Source organism: Heloderma suspectum, chromosome 1, assembly GCF_057233095.1.
Source record: "Heloderma suspectum isolate Gila_16-S chromosome 1, 16-S_ref, whole genome shotgun sequence".
Taxonomy (NCBI): Eukaryota; Metazoa; Chordata; class Lepidosauria; order Squamata; family Helodermatidae; genus Heloderma; species Heloderma suspectum.
Window position 1 is genome coordinate 70,436,866 of NC_139458.1, and position 21,201 is coordinate 70,458,066.

General features: G+C 45.7%; 1 protein-coding gene across 1 annotated transcript in view; it reads right to left on the reverse strand.

Annotated features, from left to right (window-relative positions):
• Positions 1-477: 477 nt before the first annotated feature.
• Positions 478-21,201, reverse strand: part of LTK (leukocyte receptor tyrosine kinase) — a 149,834-nt gene continuing 129,110 nt past the window's right edge. Inside the window, exons 24-29 of the mRNA XM_084846017.1 lie at positions 18,543-18,640; positions 10,391-10,483; positions 9,436-9,537; positions 7,092-7,226; positions 6,360-6,450; positions 478-3,046 (exon numbers count right to left, since the gene is read on the reverse strand). Of these exons, the coding sequence (XP_084702143.1) occupies positions 2,285-3,046; positions 6,360-6,450; positions 7,092-7,226; positions 9,436-9,537; positions 10,391-10,483; positions 18,543-18,640 (1,281 nt within the window). The 3' untranslated portion in view covers positions 478-2,284. The remainder of the gene's footprint in view (positions 3,047-6,359; positions 6,451-7,091; positions 7,227-9,435; positions 9,538-10,390; positions 10,484-18,542; positions 18,641-21,201) is intronic.

The following is a 21,201-nucleotide window of genomic DNA, read 5'->3' on the forward strand; positions in this document are numbered from 1 at the left end:
TAGACTCATAGGGCTGGAAGGGGCCTACAAGACCATCGAGTCTAACCCCCTGCTCAGTGCAGGAAGCCTGATTCCAAGGCGGTCCTCCATCCAAGTGCTAACCAGGGCTGACCCTGCTTAGCTTCCGAGATGGGGCGCATCCAGCCCTTTAGTAGCAAGCATTTTGTCTTACCTTATGGAATCTGCATTAATGAAGTCATGAATGCCTTTCTCCCTCTGAGAGAGTTGCGCCCAGTTCCATTTAATCATTATGATGTGTAAATATATATTTTCTGTGTGAATGTGGTTTGTCTCAATACAAGCTTCTTTCTCAGATGCAGAGCTTACTATACTAAATGATGCTTCAAACAGGTAATGTTGAAGCAAGTGATCATTCTATACTACCTGCTGATACGAAATAAGCAGGTGAAAGTTAAGACAGGTTTTCATCTGCAGAGAAACCTGGCACTATCAAATTCTTCCTTTTTTGTTGTTGTTGCTGGTGTGATTCAACAATTTCTTCAGTTCTCTGCTTTCCCACCAATAGACTTACTCTTCTGGCACAGCAGAAATGGAGCACCTGCACTGATAGCAGAACTTCTTGTGCACGCTGTGGCCAGTTACGTGTGAAAGCCACATGTGTGTGGGTTGTGTGAGATGAACCTACCTTTTTACCTGAAGGACACAAGCTAGAGTTCTTCTATTATGTTGGTATGGAGAGTTAGGTGACTTTCTTTCGAAGTCACTGGATTTAGAGCTTGTGTTTCAGAGATCTGTCTGTGTCAAGGACATTCTGCATTTGGCAAAACACTACCTTCTTTTCAAATGTGTGAGACACATGAACATACCAGACATTCCAGAGCCATGGATTGCTCTAAACTCTGTGATCCTCCCTTATAATGAAGGTCACCCAGGTTGTTTTTTTCTTGTATAAAAGGGGGGTGGTGGGTGGAGTATCCCTGCAATGACTTGTGCAAAAATGGGGCTTTCCATAAAGATCCAAGGGTGCTTCCAGACAAAGCCTTTATCATGCAATAGCCCTGCCTTATTCATGGAATGTTATGAAGGGTTCAGATAATGACATCTTCCAGTTTTAACCCTCCCTTGTTTTCCCACCACTTCTTCCGTCTTCTTTCTTTCTACAAAGAAAAGGACGAAAAGATGAGACAGCTGCACAATGTTTTTTGACTGGTAGCGCTAGGAGGTAGAAGCACCCTATGTTTTAAGGAGCTCTGTTTATGTCCTGCGATAGATCAGCATGGTTTCAAAGTATCTTTTCATGCCCATGCCACAGCTCGACTTGTCAATGGCAAGTACGTATTGTAACCCACCAGAACAAACACCAATCTTTACTTGTTAATTCAGGCTTCTCCTTAAAAATTAAAATGTTTCTTTGGCCTTGCTCCAAGCAATGGCTTTTATCACATTTTACCTTAGAAGAATTTTCATGTTATACACACATACAAATTGCATCCTAAATCTTCAGTTTACAAAAGGTATTATGACCGAAGCATGAATGGCTACTGTTGAACATGAGTGCTTTTAAAAACAGTTCCAGGTAAGTAACGTTCATAAAAAGAAACAGTCCCGTCTGTTATAGACATTGAAGGGTAATTCCTGAGACCTCCAGGGTCAGGCATTGGGAATTGGACTGGACTGTGGTGTAGTTTTCAGTAATGCAAAAGGATGTTATCAACCCTTTAAATTCTTTTTTGGGGGGGGGTTCTGAGTTTTCAGTGCTCTTGCTGAAGAGCACAAATATTTTTCTGTGCCCTCCTAAACTTTGGCTCCTTTTTATTATGAACACATTGGTCTCCCTTTTGCTGTTTCTATACTTTGGGGCTATTATGTCCAATGCAAACTTGGTTGATTTTATTTCCTCCTCATTACACCAGCCTGATGGATGAATCAGCTGTAAAGTACAATATTTTACAGGCCACGGGCCTGTGTGGGTACCTCATCGTTTTGCCATTTCTTACCTATCCTATGTAATGGTAGAGACCACTTTTCACAAGCAGTGATTGGGTGTGACAATCTCCACGGACCATTAGACCCTGAAGCATTGTAACAAGGGCACCATTGCATCCTGTAACCACTGGCATTGGCTTAACAGGTTGGAGCCACTTTCATCACTCTGAAGTACTTCACTGGGCATTCATATTGCGGGAGGCCAGAGCAAGACAACATGAATCCATCTGTTTCTAGAGCATGGAGGGAGGAAGGAAGACAACAGCAAATGCCATTTTCATTGCTCTTGCAGACCTACTTCCAGAGCGAAGGGCTGACTCTGGAAGAGTATTCCCTGTTATACAGGGGTAACACTCAGGTCATCGGACAAGGAGAGGCCAGAGTCTCTCTCCCTCGAGGTTTTCTCTGGCTTAGAGAAAAGCTTACCCTTTCTGTGAAGGCTGGCACTCCTCAAGACTGCAGCTGGCTCAGCTGCCAAAGGAAAAGGCTGACCTGTTTCATAGCAGAGCTCATCATAAGCATAGTTCACATTGCCACAGGGAAAATTCTGCAGCTTCACCAGTTCAATCCCACCAATATCAATGTGAGGAGAACGGCTTTGGCTTGGAGATGAAGGTGATGCCCGAGAACTGGGGGAGGAACTGCAGTTTCCATCAAACCCTGAATCTTCTCGCTCTTGCGTTGGGTTGAGTTTGGAGCTGGGGCTGGGCTGGCAAATGCTCTCCAGGACCCACGACCCATATGTTGGGTTCCAAAGGTTTTTGGTTTTATTCTTCAACTTGGGCGCCGGCTGACTGGCAGAATCCAGCTTTGGCGGAGCCCAAGCCTCACTGCTGGAGTTACTGAAGCAAGGTGTGCTTGGTCCTCTCGTGATCCAGTTGCCAAGGTTTGCCACACGCAGCTCTTGGGGACACTGTCCATGTTTGTTCTCTGAATTATGGCCTTCCAGTGTATTGGGGTTTGTTGGAGGTGTAACGGGAGGGTTCCCTAGCAAATGACTCATCCCAGTGGAACTATTCGGATGCAACACAGTGCTTCCTTCATACTCTGGTGTTGGGCTGCTTTCAATGGGCAGCTCTGTATTGATCACGTCAGGGTCCTGAAAGACAAGAAAGTACATTGGATTTCTCAAATACTATCAGTTAATGACACTTTCTCAGGCATGCATATAAAACCAAAGTAGATATTACAGCTGCATGACCCTTTTTAAATTCAGAAAAATCGAGACTGGAGGAATGATGGTTGTGTATGTGGAAAGGCTTAACCCTTTCCACATACCCTTTCCATGGCTCAACACTTTGCTCGCCTGCCATTTCCCCAGTGGTGGAGAGAACCGATTCTTCCCTGGCTACACCTGCTTGTGCCACTGAATGGTGATTCAGTGCCGGCTCCAGGTTTTTGAGGGCCCTTGGGCAAGACGCCCTCAATGGCCTCGCTCTTCTCACTGCCACTGTCACCAGCTGCTCTTGCTCCTCCTCTTTCTCATCCTTGCTATCACTTCCTTGCTTGTCAGGCAGAGAGCCGGTGGGCAAGTAGGCCGTGGCATCAGCTGCTCTTCCGCCTTGTCACCACTGTCGTCTGGGCCAGAGCAAGAGGCAGGTGAACAGGCAGGCGGAAATGATGAAGAGGAGGAGCAAATGCAGGGGAATCTTGTCCATGGCCCCCTGCTGGGGTGCAGGCCCTTGATGCTGGCTCTGGGGTCACTGGCCCTTCAGAAGCATCTTCTCAGGGGCACAAGACCGTAATAGGAAGGAGGGCCAAGGCCCAGGGGACCATCAGCGGGCTAGGTGGACCAATAGTCTGTCCCCAGTATAAACCATCGAGGAAAATCAACAGAATCGAGGAAAACAACAGAATGGGAAAGACTAGAGATCTCTTCAAGAAAATTGGAAATCTCAAGGGAACGTTTTGTGCAAAGACGGGCATGATAAAGGACAAAGAAGGCAGGGACCTAACAGAAGCAGATGAGATTAAGAAGAGGTGGCAAGAATACACAGAAGAACTATACAGGAAAGATCTGAATGTCCCTGATAGCCATGATAGTGCGGTCACTGAACTTGAGCCGGACATCCTAGAGAGTGAAGTCAAGTGGGCCTTAGGAAGCATTAGTAACAACAAAGCTAGCGGAGATAACAGTATTCCAGCCGAGCTATTTAAAATCCTAAAAGATGATGCTGTTAAAGTGCTGCATTCAATATGCCAACAAATCTGGAACACTCAACAGTGGCCGCAAGACTGGAAAAGGTCAGTTTACATTCCAATTCCAAAGAAGGGCAACGCCAAAGAGTGTTCAAACTACCGCACAATTGCGCTCATTTCACATGCCAGCAAGGTGATGCTCAAAATCCTACAAGCTAGGTTTCAGCAGTATGCGAACCAAGAACTACCGGAAGTACAAGCTGGGTTTCGAAGAGGCAGAGGAACTAGAGATCAAATCGCCAACATTCGCTGCATCATGGAGAAAGCAAGAGAATTCCAGAAAAACGTCTATTTCTGCTTCATTGACTACGCTAAAGCCTTTGATTGTGTGGATCACAACAAACTGTGGCAAATTCTTAAAGTGATGGGAGTACCAGACCACCTTACCTGTCTCCTGAGAAACCTGTACGAGGGTCAAGAAGCAACAGGAAGAACCAGACATGGAACAACCGAGTGGTTCAAAATTGGGAAAGGAGTACGACAAGGCTGCATATTGTCACCCTGCTTATTTAACTTATATGCAGAGTACATCATGAGAAATGCCGGGTTGGATGAATCAGAGGTCGGAATTAAGATTGCTGGGAGAATTATCAACAACCTCCGATATGCAGACGATACCACCCTAATGGCAGAAAGCGAAGAGGATCTCAAGAGCCTCTTGTGGAGGGTGAAAGAGGAGAGTGCAAAAGCTGGTTTGAAACTCAACATTAAAAAAACTAAGATCATGGCATCTGGCCCCATCACTTCCTGGCATATAGAAGGGGAAGAAATGGAAGCAGTGACAGATTTTACTTTCTTGGGCTCCAAGATCACCGCAGACGGTGACTGTAGCCATGAAATTAAAAGACGCTTGCTCCTTGGGAGGAAAGCTATGGCCAACCTAGACAGCATAGTATGAAGCAGAGACATCACCTTGCCGACAAAGGTCCGTCTAATCAAAGCTATGGTTTTCCCAGTAGTAATGTATGGCTGTGAGAGCTGGACTATAAGGAAGGCTGAGCGCCGAAGAATTGATGCTTTCGAACTGTGGTGCTGGAGAAGACTCTTACGAGTCCCCTGGCCTGCAAGGAGGTCAAATCAGTCAATCCTAAAGGAAATCAATCCTGACTGCTCTTTGGAAGGACAGATACTGAAGCTGAAGCTCAAATATTTTGGCCACCTAATGCGAAGAGAAAACTCTCTGGAAAAGACCGTGATGCTGGGAAAGACTGAAGGCAAAAGGAGAAGGGGATGGCAGAGGATGAGATGGCGAGATAGCATCACCGATGCAATGAATATGAACTGAGCACGCACCAGGAGAGAGCGCAGGACAGGAAGGCCTGGCGTGCTATGGTCCATGGGGTCACGAAGAGTCGGACACGACTGAACGACTGAACAACAACAAGTATAAACCAGCTTCATACGTTCATATGGGGGCGGCGGGGGGGGGGGGTTAAATGCCATGGTGCACATGAGGACTGTGGCGTTCCTGCATACCCCCAGCGAGAATTCCTCTTCACTAAGGCCCTTCCCACAGCAGACCACACCTTCCCCCAAACACACAGTAACGTTGCCACCAGGACCTTTAGGGTCAGGTCCAACCCTTTTTACTTTGTCCTCAAACTGAGGTCACACTGGCTTTGTTCTATAACCTGTATAATTTCCGTTTTTACCTTAACCCTTACATAGCTGAGAGCAGGTGTAGGATATTATAAAGAAAACTTTATTAATTATAACATTAAGATGTTAAACAGTCAATCAGTAAGTTTTAAAGCTTCTGTCTGTGTATATCTTCTCATATGCATAAATCCTAGCATCTCTCTCCAGACTCTCTTCAATTTAACTCTTCACCGACCCAACACAAATTCCATCTCTCACAAACTTCTCTCTTTCTGATCTATTCCCAATCTCTGTTCCAAACCTATCTGACTCACACAAGCACAGCACCCAGCTTATATATCAGACACATTTCACCCCTGCTTCACTCACTCAGCCAGTCATTTCCCATATATGCTGATACACCACTCCTCCTGTCGCTCATCCCACTCTCTAGATATATTTACCATAAAACACATAGAATTATAACATGAATGCACATCTATACCTAATAATATATGTACAACTAATAATATATGTACATGTAACGTCACAAGGACTGGTGCAATGAGCAAGTCCCTTAGGTGCCCACCACCACACCAGATTAAAGGCAGCCATATTTCATTAGAAGAGCCTACCTGTGTGCAGTATTTGATTCTTTCCAGAATGGTGGAGAAGTTGGGTCGGTACTCAGGACTATGCTGCCAACACTGTGTCATGATCCGATAACTTGGGAGAAGAAATTTAAAAAATACATCAGAAAGATGAGAGGAGAAAATTACCTAGTCACATTTCTCCTTTCTCTCAGGGACTGGGTTTTGAGCTTCAAAACAGTGACTTTAACCAAGAAGTGTCCAAGAGAGTAAGGATTCTGGTCAAAATCAGTTTCACAGTGGATGTCTTTGAGTCAAAGAGTCTGAAATGATGGGAGCTCTCTGGCAAATTCCCAGGTGGTAGGAAAGTGGCCAACTAAAATGCCAGATGTTTAACTTTAATTTAAAAAGGAGAGGTGCCAAAAACTTTCAGAGCAATTGCATTACGGGACCAGGGAGACGGTCTGCCTTCTTTTACCCTGCCAGTGTCCTTCTGAAAGAGGAATGCTATTAAGGAAAACACAAAGCTGGATTCCTCCCCCCAGGAGGAATCCCGCCCCCGCCCCCCCGGCTGTGCTCTACAAATTGACGCAAATTATTAGCATGATCTGCAATTTCTGCAATGTGTGTAGATGGTAAATGCAACATTTATCAGTGGCCAGGGTTCTTGTTATTTCCGTGGGCTATTTGAAGTCTGTGTATATTTTAACCTTGATGTAGACTGTACAGTCACTCTGAATATTTCTGTCTTTTTTTTAAGGATTAAGCTATACTCACACAGGTCCTGGGCAGTTTTTTGGCGGATCCATTCGCCCACCACTGGTGACAAACTCTAGCACTTCCTGGTTGGTTTTGCAAGGGTAAGGCATATAGCCCAAGGAGAAGATCTCCCAAAGCAGCACTCCAAAGGACCTAGGAGAGAACCAGTGAATGCAACCCATTATCCTTGGGTTAGTACTTTACTAGCTTTATACCTGTACAGCACATGGTAATATGTTGCCCATTCCTTTGCTTTGAGGCCACTATCTTGGCTGGTCTGATCTCCACTGTCTTAGGTCTCTCTCAGTGTAAGTCAGAGAAACAGAAATGTGCTGGGAGATTTTAAGGGGATGCCGCAGGCCAGGCAATTTGGGGCTTTTTATGCATGGAGTGGCGAAAGTGGATATGGAGACTTTTTCTCCCCTTTCTCATGATACTAGAACCTGGGTCATCCAATGAAAGCTGAATAGAGGGAGATTCAGGACAGACAGAAGGAAATAGTACTTTTTCACACAGTACATAGGATGTCTCTACATTAACGGAAAATCCCGCAACCCTACAGGAGCATTTTGCTTCTGTTTCTGTGGCGCGATTAGGATTGGCTCCTTCAGACACCGAATGTGACATAGAGTTGAAAATGCTCTTTCTCAGCAGCCTTACTGGGGCTTTCTATATTTTTCAATGAAACTGTGCCATCTAGTGGTGGAATTATTGTAATATGCCAGCACTACACACTGTGGAAATGGCAGGTTTTTCAAAATCTTCAGCTTATCTCCAGTCTTTTTAAAGGCGGGATAGCTAGAAAAAACCTCAGGAGATGTCCTGAAGGCTGATGATGTCGTATAAAGGACCCACAAACGTCCGTGAGTGGCCAATCACGAGCTCATGATAAATGCCTCATGTAGAAATGGCCACAGTTAAACTACACAATTTGTTCCCTCAGGATGTGCCAAACTGGGCTGCTTTAAAAGGGGAATAGACAGATTTATGGAGCATAAGGCTATCGATGGCTACTAGTCATAATGACTGAGCAGAATTGGAGGCAGTATGCCTCTCAATACTAGTTGCTGGGAAGGTGCTTTTACACTCGTGTCCCACTGTGGGCTTTTCATAGGCATCTGCTTGGCCACTGTGGGAACAGAATACTGGACTAGACAGACATTTGGTCTGACTCAGCAGGGCTCTTCTTAGGTTCAATGTGCTGCTGAAATTTTCATCTGAAATTCCAACTCAGAGTTCATGGAAAGACAGCTGGTGAAATGCGGTTTCCTCAGCAACAACCTGGCACTTCCCTCTATGGCTGGCAGCATTTTGGATTTCATTGGATCAGCTTTAAAATACATAGGAAGCTGCCTTTTATTGTCTGACCATTGGTGTATCTTGGTCAGTATTGTCTGCACTGACTGGCAGGTTCCAGACGGACAGGAGTCTTTTCTAGCCCTATCTGGAGATGCCAAGGATTGAACCTGGGGCCTTTGGCATGCAAAGCTTGTGCTCTACCACTGAGCTATGATCCTCCCCTTAGGTAACAGAGGAAAAAGTTGCATAATTGTTCCAACAGCAATTCCACAGCAGCCATAAGCGCTCTTTTCACCCTAGAGAGCCAAGCTGCATTCCTGGGGTGCTTGCATAAGCGAAGGCTGGTGGCTCCAGTGTCAGTGGGGTTGTGAATCCACTCTGGGTTTCAGTCAGAACCAGTCAGAACTCTAAAGGAGCCATCCAAGGTGCGAAGCTCCTTTAGAGTTCTGACTGAAACCCGGAGCAGATTCACTGCCCCACTGACATCGGAGCCACCACATAAGATGTTCACTCTGGAATTGCTACTATTTGGTCTTGCTTTCTACAGGGCATCTCCATGACATCATTTTCAGATTGTTGTTCTCATGTGTGTTTTCTCATGTGTGTTTTCTGTGCTGCCGCTGTTTCTCTGAGGAACTCACAAAATGACTTTTTCAGAAAGAACAGAGCAGCAACACATCCTCCACGGGTGTAGATTTCCTTAGCACTACTGTTGAAGAGGTGTGATTTTGTCATCTGCAGCACCGTTTCAGCCAATTGAGCCCTGCCACCTCTTCACCTTACCACACCTTCACTATTACCTTTCTGATCAGTGCCATTTTAGTAGCAGGCTTGTCTTCATTTAACTGATCTTTAAAAATTGCACTAAAATACTTTTGTTTAAATCATTAAAATATTTGCACAAGAGCATGCAAAAGAAAAGGCATTTGAGTTCAAACTGTAAAGTGACTTAAGCTGCAAATCCTATACACACTTACCGGGGAGTAAGCCTCACTGAACCCAATAGGACTTACTTCTGACTGACTTACTTCACACAGAGGATTGTGCTGTTAAAGGCATTTACCAAGTGTCCGTTTTGGAGGTGAAGATTCCTTCCAGGAAAGCCTCTGGGGGCATCCACTTGACTGGAAGCATGGCTCTTCCTCCTTTGCGATAGTAGCTTGCCCTGGCAAGGCCAAAGATGAGAAGAATTAAGACCTACAAAAGGGGGGTTGTATGAAAGTGAACAGCCCTATCTTTCCTACATTCCAGCATTTTTCACTGCAAATGCAATTAACACAAACAGGTTTGGGTATCTGTTCCTAAAAGCAGGAACATACATTTTTTCATTACCATTGATATAAAGACATTTTCAGATGTCTGGAAGATGCATGCTGCTTTACCACTGTGCAGTGCCTGCCTTCCATAATAGAATAGGACTGTAGAATCATAGAATAGTAGAGTTGGAAGGGGCCTATAAGACCATCAAGTCCAACCCCCAAGAGTTGAGCCAGCCCAAGACATTATGCTGTCTGAGGAGAAGAATAAGATGGTGCCTCCCCACCCATCCCCGTTCCATGTACAAAAGCCAACTGGATGGGCAGTCGAATTTTTCTTCAACATGAACAACAGGACAGCTTCCTCCACGACACCTGAAAGCAGCAAGCTAGCTTAGGGGACACAGGGCAGTCCACGTGGCACACAATTCTCTCCTCCAAGACAGTGCTGCTGCCTCCCTGCATTTGCCGCCTGAGGAAACTAACTGCCTCACTTTGCCTAACGATAGGGCTGGCTCTTCTCCATGGTCTGCAGCTGAAATGCCTGTGACACCAAGCTACAGGGGAAAGATCCCTTTAAGCACCATTGCCACTACTGTTAGGCAGTCAAAATGTATAGGAAGAAAACAAAGAACAGTTCACATGGCTGTATTTCTGGCTTTATGTTTTCAGACATGCAGATCAATCATTCAAATACATTTCTTGCATCACATTAATGGGATGAAATTTCCAATCCCCTCCCCTGCTGGTTTTATATCTTACCTGTAGATATCTCGAGCCATTCCAAAGTCACCAATTTTGGCCACTCGCCCAGGCCCAGTGCAGGTCAGAAGGCAGTTTCTTGCAGCAATATCTCTTTAAAAAGAGCAGACATGCATAAGGTAGAAGCTAGTCATTTTGAATCTCAAGTGGGCACCATAAAAATGCACTTCAAGCAATCCTCCAAGCATTACATAAATGGATTATTTCTGCAAGGATAGGCCCTGCTGTACGGTTACCAAGTGATGTACATTGTCTCATTCAAATACCATTTACCATTAATAGACTCTGTGCTGTAACTTCAGAGACTGTAAAATAGTGCTAGAGAATGCAACAGCTGTTTCTTTATTTTGGAATGCTACACTTCCATAGAAGCAGAGCACAATATCAGAGTCCCGTGTTTTAAACACTCTCTTCCAGACAGGTGACGATGGGGTGAGAAACAGCCCGGCAATTTGCCCTGCTCATGGGACTCTGGTATTCATATGCATCCTACAGTGAAATGGGATCATACCACAGATACATGGTTCCCATGACACTGTGGGCTTCTTCACATGGAGCTTTTATGCTGCTGTTGAGATGGCTCTGTCACGGAAGTTTGCAGGCTCTTTAGATGACACCGTTACCCTCCAGGGTGTCTCCCGCCATTTTCCACAGCCTATCCTGTGTTTTCCCCAAACGCAAAAAATGTGGTATTTTTTCCAGCCCATGGAACAGGAGCACCATAACCTCCCCGTGAAATTCTCCAATAGCGGAACAAACCAGCTGTGGGCATTTGTTTTCAGTTGTTGGGGGTGTGGTCAGGATGACAAAGGCACTGAGAAGGGGCTGCGGGACGTGTCCTGAGCGGGCTCGGAAAGAGACCAGGTGTGAGGGCTTGTGCTCTCTCCCTTCCTTGCAAGGAGGGGAGGGCGCATGGTTTGAGGGCGACTCCTGCCTCAGCTCAAGTCTTGCTGAGGAAGGAAAGATCTGCGCCTGACCCTCCCCCCCGCTGGTGATTTTCCCCTTTGCTTCAAGGTGACCCCCCTGCCAAACTGCCCGAATCCTGGCCGCAGTGTGCCGCCCACTCGGCAACAGCAGAACCAGAAGGCGCCAAAGAAGTGCATTGCTCTCAAACCACGTGTCTGCCTTGTAAATGCTCGAGCACATTTCTTGACTGGAGGGAGAAGAGGGTAAAATGCCTCCCTGCAACCAAGAGAGACAGATCTGATCTGCCACCCCACCGAGCTCAGAATCAACGTCCTCTGTTGATTCAGAGCACCCCATTAAGTTCAATGGGGCTTACTCCCAAGTAGGTGTGCTGAGGGTTGCAGACTTACTGTGTGTCAGTTCCCATCCACCAGTAACGTGCAAGGGGAGGGAAAGGGGCCGGAACCAGGGGGGAATTATTACTACACTCCAAGCAGCATCACCACTCCCGTGAGAAGGAAAAAAATGAAAAGTAACATGATGGGGGACAGCAATCGAAAGAGAACAACCCAGTCCTGCAATGATACTGGGTGGGGAAAGAACCAGCATTGATGTGGAATTCTCCACCAGTGTGATGGAGCCCTGTGAGTGGGTGTCAAGAAGGCCACTAATAAATGCTTTAAAGGGGTTCAGGGAAATGGTGCCTAGTCTATTCTCCAGTCCCTACTGCATCAGGAGGAAGAACTGAGTGAAGCATCATAAGCATCTCCTGTATTGATTGTGTATGCAAAGGAACAGGATGCAACCAGTTGATGACTGCAGGAAAAAAAAAGTTTAGCCACTGAAGTCAGCTCAAAGGGCTCAGATATGCTGAAGGAGCCATTAACATTCATGTTTAGCCATGAGTTTGGAGGAGCAGCACACCCCGAGGCAGGATTTATGGTCCATGTGAAAAGCTTTTGAAAATATCTAATTCTTTTACATGTAAATTACAATGGCAAGGTAGTCAACTGTTGCTCAACTCGTCTTCTCAAATGGTAAGAGATGCAAAATGGCTCTGCTGATCAATTTCTGTTGCTGTAGAAATAAGCAGTCTCTTAGATTACACAGCATTTATAAGCGGGCAAAATAAAAAAGGGACACAATTCTCAGTAACCCCACTGTAAGAAATACATTTTAAAAGAGTCAGGAATACTCTTAAAAACAGTGGAATCGATTGCATATGTACACTATTACTACTTGAATTAATAATCCAAGTAATTCAAGTAATTGCTTGAATTGCAGAAGCAGGGTGGGGTGGGGGTGGGGGTCTCCCCTACCATGTGAGAGATCGCCCCAATAGCTGCTGTTTTTAGAAGAGGCATGTTGTTGTTGTTGTTCAGTCGTTCAGTCGTGTCCGACTCTTCGTGACCCCATGGACCATAGCACGCCAGGCCTTCCTGTCCTGCGCTCTCTCCCGGAGCGTGCTCAAGTTCATATTCATTGCATCCGTGATGCTATCTAGCCATCTCATCCTCTGCCGTCCCCTTCTCCTTTTGCCTTCAGTCTTTCCCAGCATCAGGGTCTTTTCCAGGGAGTTTTCTCTTCGCTTTAGGTGGCCAAAATATTGGAGCTTCAGCTTCAGTATCTGTCCTTCCAATGAGCACTCAGGGTTGATTTCCTTTAGGATGGACTGATTTGACCTCCTTGCAGTCCAGGGCACTCGTAAGAGTCTTCTCCAGCACCACAGTTCGAAAGCATCAATTCTTCGGCGCTCAGCCTTCCTTATAGTCCAGCTCTCACAGCCATACATTACTACTGGGAAAACCATAGCTTTGATTAGACGGACCTTTGTTGGCAAGGTGATGTCTCTGCTTCTTACTATGCTGTCTAGGTTGGCCATAGCTTTCCTCCCAAGGAGCAAGCGTCTTTTAATTTCATGGCTACAGTCACCGTTTGCGGTGATCTTGGAGCCCAAGAAAGTAAAATCTGTCACTGCTTCCATTTCTTCCCCTTCTATATGCCAGGAAGTGATGGGGCCAGATGCCATGATCTTAGTTTTTTTAACGTTGAGTTTCAAACCAGCTTTTGCACTCTCCTCTTTCACCCTCCACAAGAGGCTCTTGAGATCCTCTTCGCTTTCTGCCATTAGGGTGGTATCGTCTGCATATCGGAGGTTGTTGATAATTCTCCCAGCAATCTTAATTCCGACCTCTGATTCATCCAACCCGGCATTTCTCATGATGTACTCTGCATATAAGTTAAATAAGCAGGGTGACAATATGCAGCCTTGTCGTACTCCTTTCCCAATTTTGAACCACTCGGTTGTTCCATGTCTGGTTCTTCCTGTTGCTTCTTGACCCTCGTACAGGTTTCTCAGGAGACAGGTAAGGTGGTCTGGTACTCCCATCACTTTAAGAATTTGCCACAGTTTGTTGTGATCCACACAATCAAAGGCTTTAGCGTAGTCAATGAAGCAGAAATAGACGTTTTTCTGGAATTCTCTTGCTTTCTCCATGATGCAGCGAATGTTGGCGATTTGATCTCTAGTTCCTCTGCCTCTTCGAAACCCAGCTTGTACTTCCGGTAGTTCTTGGTTCGCATACTGCTGAAGCCTAGCTTGTAGGATTTTGAGCATCACCTTGCTGGCATGTGAAATGAGCGCAATTGTGCGGTAGTTTGAACACTCTTTGGTGTTGCCCTTCTTTGGAATTGGAATGTAAACTGACCTTTTCCAGTCTTGTGGCCACTGTTGAGTGTTCCAGATTTGTTGGCATATTGAATGCAGCACTTTAACAGCATCATCTTTTAGGATTTTAAATAGCTCGGCTGGAATACTGTCATCTCCGCTAGCTTTGTTGTTACTAATGCTTCCTAAGGCCCACTTGACTTCACTCTCTAGGATGTCCGGCTCAAGTTCAGTGAGCGCACTATCATGGCTATCAGGGACATTCAGATCTTTCCTGTATAGTTCTTCTGTGTATTCTTGCCACCTCTTCTTCATCTCATCTGCTTCTGTTAGGTCCCTGCCTTCTTTGTCCTTTATCATGCCCGTCTTTGCACAAAACGTTCCCTTGAGATTTCCAATTTTCTTGAAGAGATCTCTAGTCTTTCCCATTCTGTTGTTTTCCTCGATTTCTTTGCATTGTTCATTTAAGAAGGCCTTCTTGTCTCTCCTTGCTATTCTCTGGAACTCTGCATTCAGTTGGGTATATCTTCCCTTTTCTCCCTTGCTTTTCGCTTCCCTTCTTTCGTGAGCTACTTGTAAAGCCTCATCAGACAGCCACTTTGCTTTCTTGCATTTCTTTTTCTTTGGGATGGATTTAGTTGCTGCCTCCTGAACAATGTTACGGACCTCCGTCCATAGTTCCTCAGGCACTCTGTCTATCAGGTCTAATCCCTGAAATCTATTCCTCATCTCCACTGTATATTCATCAGGGATATGATTTAGGTCATACCTGAACGGTTGGTTTAGTGGTTTTCCCGACGTTCTTCAATTTAAGCCGAAATTTTGCAAGAAGCAGCTCATGATCTGAGCCACAGTCAGCTCCAGGTCTTGTTTTTAGTGACTGTATGGAGCTTCTCCATCTTTGGCTGCAAAGGACATAATCAATCTGATTTCGATATTGACCATCTGGTGACGTCCATGTGTAGAGTTGCCTCTTGTGCTGTTGGAAAAGAGTGTTTGCTATGATCAGCATGTTCTCTTGGCAAAACTCTGTTAGCTTTTGTCCTGCTTCATTTTGTACACCAAGGCCATGCCTGCCTGTTATCCCGGTGATTTCTTGACTTCCTACTTTAGCATTCCAATCCCCTATGATGAAGAGGACATCTTTTTTGGGTGTTAGTTCTAGAAGGTGTTGTAGGTCTTCATAGAACCGATCAACCTCAGCTTCTTCGGCCTCAGTGGTTGGGGCATAGACTTGAATTACTGTGATGTTGAATGGTTTGCCTTGGATTCGTACTGAGATCATTCTATCATTTTTAAGATTGTACCCCAGTACTGCTTTTCCCACCCTTTTGTTGACTATGAGTGCTACTCCATTTCTTCTAAGGGATTCTTGCCCACAATAGTAGATATGATGGTCACCTGAATTAAATTCGCCCATGCCTGTCCATTTTAGTTCGCTGATTCCCAAGATGTCGATGTTCAATCTTGCCATCTCATGTTTGACCACCTCCAGCTTACCTTGATTCATTGATCTGACATTCCAGGTTCCTAAACAATATTGTTCTTTCCAGCATCGGATTTTCTTTTCACCACCAGACACATCCACAGCTGAGTGTCCTTTCGGGTTTGGCCCAGCCGCTTCACTCTTTCTGGCGCTACTTGGAAATACCCTCTGCTCTTCCCCAGTAGCATATTGGACACCTTCCGACCTGAGGGGCTCATCTTCCGGTGTCATCTCTTTTAGCCTTGTGATACGTTCCATGGGGTTTTCTTGGCAAGAATAATGGAGTGGGTTGCCATTTCCTTCTCCAGTGGACCACATTTTGTCAGAACTCTCTGCCATGACCTGTCCGTCTTGGGTGGCCCTGCACGGCATAGCTTATGGCTTCACTGAGTTACGCAAGCCCCTTCGCCACAACAAGGCAGTGATCCATGAAGGGGTGAAGAGGCATAGGAAGGCCATAATTGGTGGAGGTCAGAGGCTTGTGGAGTTAATCAATGACATCTCTTAGCTTTTCTCCCATCATTTGAGCCCTGACATTAGTTCACACTTACTTCGTCACAAGTGAAAGCATCTGCAAACATTTGAGGACAGATATACAAAACTGTAGGTGACCGGGGGGGACAGGACGGGGCACTTCTGACAAAATCCCTTTCAGGTCTGGCTTAATACCTGAAAGGTTTAATATAGGTTGGGTTTGCCACCTGGCCAGTTTTTGATGAAATGTCCCAGTCTTCCAATATCTGAGTACATGGGCAATAAAGTCAGTTCTCTCTCCTGAGTCACTCTAAAGGTTGCCCCTCCGCAGCAGATGACCTGCACTGTGACCAGGGCCAGCCTTGGAGTTTTTCCACCTTACACACAATTAAAAGAAAGAAACCCATCTACCCTCAATTGGTGCTCAGTTTTTAATGACACACCGAAATAGAGGTTGGAAGCAAGAAAATGACACCCCTTCTGAAATCACTTCATCATGTTAAGGCTGGTCCTGACTTATAGAAGATTGGTTAGCTGGTGCTGAGGACAAGGGCCTGGACTGAGTTTGGATTCTCCTTTGCTACCCCACAATAACTCAACACAAAATTATGCTTGGTGTGGAGAATGCGAATAGGGAGACATTTTGCTCCCTCTCTCATAATACTAGAACCCAGGTCATCCCATGAAGCTGATTGGTGGGAGATTCAAGACAGATGAAAGGAAGCACTTCTTCACACGGCGCATAGTTAAAATATGGAATTTGCTACCACAGGATGTACTGATGGCCACCAATTTGGGTGGCTTTAAAAGGGGATTGGACAGATTCATGAAGGCTATCAATGGCGGCTAGTCATGTTGGCTTTATGCTACTTCCAGTATCAGAGGCTGTATGCTCTGTATACCAGTTGCTATTGAACACAAGAGTGTGAGTGTGTGTGCTGTTGCACTCATGTGCTGCTTATGGGACTTCCCACAGGCATCTGGTTGGCCACTGTGTGAACAGAATGCTGGACTAGATAGGGCTTGGGTCTGATTTGGCATAGCTCTTATAAAACTTTGTTACAGATGCTAATATATATCAATGTCTACAAACAAATATAAACACACAAAGAATAATTCATAGGCTATATGGAAAATAGAAGGGGGAAAAGTTAGAGATGGCTGTCGTGGGGAAACCCGGCCCTTTTGGGGCTCAATGGATTTCCCCGGAGCCCCCGGGTTGACTTGCATTTGCGAGCTGAGCTCCTGAGTCTTTTTCCCAGAATCCAGGAAATTTCTCAGTTCCCCCCATCCTAAAATTGCCACTTGCACAGACTGCAGCCACAATTTGCATAATTTATGCACACTTTGGCCTTAATTTGTGTAACTTGCAGCCGTAAATTGCTTGATTTTGGGCAAATTGCAGCCACAATTTGTGCAAAGTAAGTGATCTATGGCTGCAATTTGCACAAATTATGCAAATTATAGCTGCAATTTGCATAAATTGTGATTTGGGGGGGGACAGAAATCCATGAGCTGACCCGACTCATACAGTTAGAGCTGGGCTAGCTCACAGGTTAGCGAGCCAGAGTCTGGGGGGCCAAGCTGCTGAAAGCTTGGCAAACTTCACACTCCAGGTGGATTCCCCCAACATCCCGCGGAGAAGCACACTCTCTTAGTCCTATGATACAACACTACCATCTAGTGGGCAAGGGAGAGAACCTCATATAGTTAGTAGAAGTAACCAAAGAAGGCATTGTCAGATCAGATGTTTTATATCAATGCATGATGCTGCCTTGTACTGAGTCAGACAATTGGTCTATCTAGCCCAATACTGTCTGCTCCGAATGGCAGTGACTCTCGCCCCCTGGCAGAGGTCTTTCCCATCACCCGCTAACTGAACTGTTTAACTGGAGATGGTGGGGATTGTATACGAGGACTGTAAAATGCAGAACCATCACTCTACCAGGGAGCAATTGTCCCTCTTTAAAATGTTTTCAAAAGTATCAAGGAGGATGTGGCACTTATCTGTTTTCCTCTGAAATTCAGTGGAACTCTATCACCCACCTTTTAGACTTTGAAAATGTAAAGGTGTTCACTGCATGACGTGCAACGTCAGTAAGAGTTCACACAATTTCTGTTGTTATCACAGGAAAATGAGCCATTGGTAAAACTGGCTACCTAAGTGGAATAACTAGAACTAGAAATCCCCTGCAGACATTTCTCGCTAATGTTGCCGTTACAGAAGTACCTCCATTACTAGCGATGCACTTAGGGTCAATCAGTCATTTGGCAAAGGCATTGTGCTGATATGAGTCAGGTGGTGAAAAGTCAGTCCCGCCTGGTGTTTGCCTCTGCGACAATTCTGTCTGCAGGGCTTTCAGGAATTCAGGACTCTTCCTAATACGTATGGGATTATATTCAAGCTGATCTCAGAAAGAACACCAAGCCACAGACTCCCACAGTTCTGTCAAAATCAAGTTGGAAACACGTTTCTCGGCCACATGATGCAACGCAAACCATCTTTGGAGACGTAAGCCCGTTCAGGGCCAGTGTACTGAAGAACGCACCCATGATTCCCTGGAAAACAAACCAAGGATGACAGCACGAGGGTCATTGTATGGAGGAGCCTCTCTTACCTGTGGATGAAGTGGTTCTCTTCTAGGTACTTGCAGCCGCAGGCAATGTCCCTGGCTATGTTTAGCAGGTCCTGCATCGTCAAGGCAGATGGCTGATTCTGCATGAGGTGCCAATGAGAAAAAGGAAAACAAAGGAGGTTGCCTTTATGTAAGTCTATGGTACGACCACACTTAGAGTACTGCGTACAGTTCTGGCCACCATACCTAAAAAAAGGATATTGTAGAGCTGGAAAAAGGGCAAAAACGGGCAACTAAAATAATAAAAGGGATGGAGCATCTCCCTATGAGGGAAGTTTACAACAGCTGGGATTGTTTAGCTTGGAATAAAGGAGGGTAAGGGGAGACATGATAGAGGTCTACAAAATTATGCATGGTGTGGAGAATGTGGATAGGAAGACATTTTTCTCCCTCATTCAAAATATTAGAACCTGGGGTCATCCTATGAAGCTGATTGGTGGGAGATTCAGGACAGATAAAAAGAAGTACCTCTTCACACAGCACATAGTTAAACTGTGGAATTTGCTACCAAAGGATGTAGTGATGGCCACCAATTTGGATGGCTTTAAAAGTGGGCTGGACAAATTCCTGGAGGAAAAGGCTATCAGTGGCTACTATTCCTGAGGGCTATGTGCTACCTCCAATAACAGAGGTTATGGGCCTGTGTACACCAGTTGCTGGGGAACATGGGTGGGAGGGTGCTGTTGCACTCCTGCCCTGCTTGTGGGTTCCCGGTCAACAGCTGGTTGGCCACTGTGTGAACAGAATGCTGGACTAGATGGACCCTTGCTCTGATCCAGCAGGGCTCTTCTTATGTTCTTAAATATGAAAGAGAAGTTTGGAGTGAAAGGAAAATGTACAGTGCAAGCCTAAGCAACCACTTGTCTTGCTATGAACCTGTCCTGTCATTAGGATCTGCAGAAGGGGCTGTGTTCAGGACACCATTGCTGGCGGATGGGAGCCCATGAGAGGGCTTTTTCCTGTGTTGCTCCCAAATTGTGGACCGCACTCCCCTCGGAGTTATGATCCATCGCCACTCTCTGCTTTTAGAAAAGGTGTCAAGACATGTCTTTTTAACTTGGCCTTTTACATTGTTTTTAGTGGCTTTTATTGTCATTCTTTAAATCTTATAATGAAGGCTGTATTGCTCATTTTAATGTTTATGCTGTTGATTTGTAGTACACTGCCTTGGTGGTTTTTACAGGAAAGCAGTATAAAAATACTTCAGATAAACAAATAAACATGCAAGCTAGCATAACAAACAAGCTCTGCTGACCTGCCCCACTCGAGAAACGAGCATTTTGCTCATTTCTGTTTGCCGCAGGATCTGATAGCTTCCTGTTGTGCTAGCCGAGGGTCCTGCTAGCATGGGGAGCACCGAATGCTGCCTATTAGATATTAACCATTCCTCCCTCCCCCCCGACACTTGGGCAGAGGATCTGTTGCCTGAGGCGGCTGCCTCATTCCCCCTAACAGTGGGGTTACTAACTTAAATTAAAAGCGGGTTGTACAGGACATGGAAGGGCTGGCCCTCCCTGCCCATGCTAGACGCATTTATCCATTTCAGCTCTGAATTAAGTAAAAAACAACATCAACAACCCACTCCCATAAAAGGTGTAAAAACTAATCAAACCAAAGAAATGCCTTCTCTTGGTGACTGAGCTGTATGAAAATCAAGAGGGCTTTGGGCAGGGAGGCAGAACGCTCTTTCAGCCCAAGGGCTGAATTCCATTTTGGAGGAGCTTTCGGGGGGGGGGGGAGGCTCCAGTGGTAGATGAGGCCAAAGGCAAACAGAGCGGGGCCAAAATGCCATCTGGGAGCTTAAAGCTCTTCCTGCCAGTAAGTAGGCCTTAGGAGAGGCATTTCAACCTTTTAGAATGGGGAGAAAACGGCACAAAAGCTGGGAAACCACCAAGGGGTGGGTGTCCAGTGGAAAGAAGGAGGAGGCGTGGCCATCTGGGGGAGCCCTGGGGGATCAGATCTGGCCCTCCAGGCCCGAGGTTCTGCACTGCTGCTTTTGGAGACCAATGGAAGAGAGAAGGCAGCTGGCTTCCTGGCCTGCTGAGTGGCTATGGAATGCTACAAAACATGCTTTTTATCAAGCCCAAACTGTGTGCCAACAGCATTTTAGATGATTAAAGCATTAACATACCCAAACATGCAAAGTCTGTAGACAGAAAGAGCCCTCTAAAGTTCTCTTTGGCTCTCCAGTTTGCTCATGGGGGGATGTAAAGGACTGCTCATGGGGCAGCACGAGCAAGCTGGCTCACTCTTAACCACTCCTGTAACGCTGACTGAGCTGCAGACCCAGTGCAGGATGTTAGCCCAAAGGAATCCAACTTCACAAAATGGAGCTAATGAGTCCCACTTAGCTGCATCATTCCCTGTGGGCAAGATCCCTTGGAGTGTCACTAGGAAAGTCCTTCTGCTTCAGTGTGTTCCCAGTTGGGGTTGGAGTGGGCAGGGGGGAGAGGAGAATTACCACTAGATTGAGTGAAGTTTTGGAAATGGATAGCGCAGAAAGGTTCTTGCCGTGTTCCCATTTGTGCCTTTAGCTATGCAGCTGGCACGTTAGAGGTTTCAAATGGGTGTATTATCACCTTTGTGACTCATGTTGCTTTTCTTTCTTTTCTTAACCAAAAAACCCTGGCTTGGATTCAAG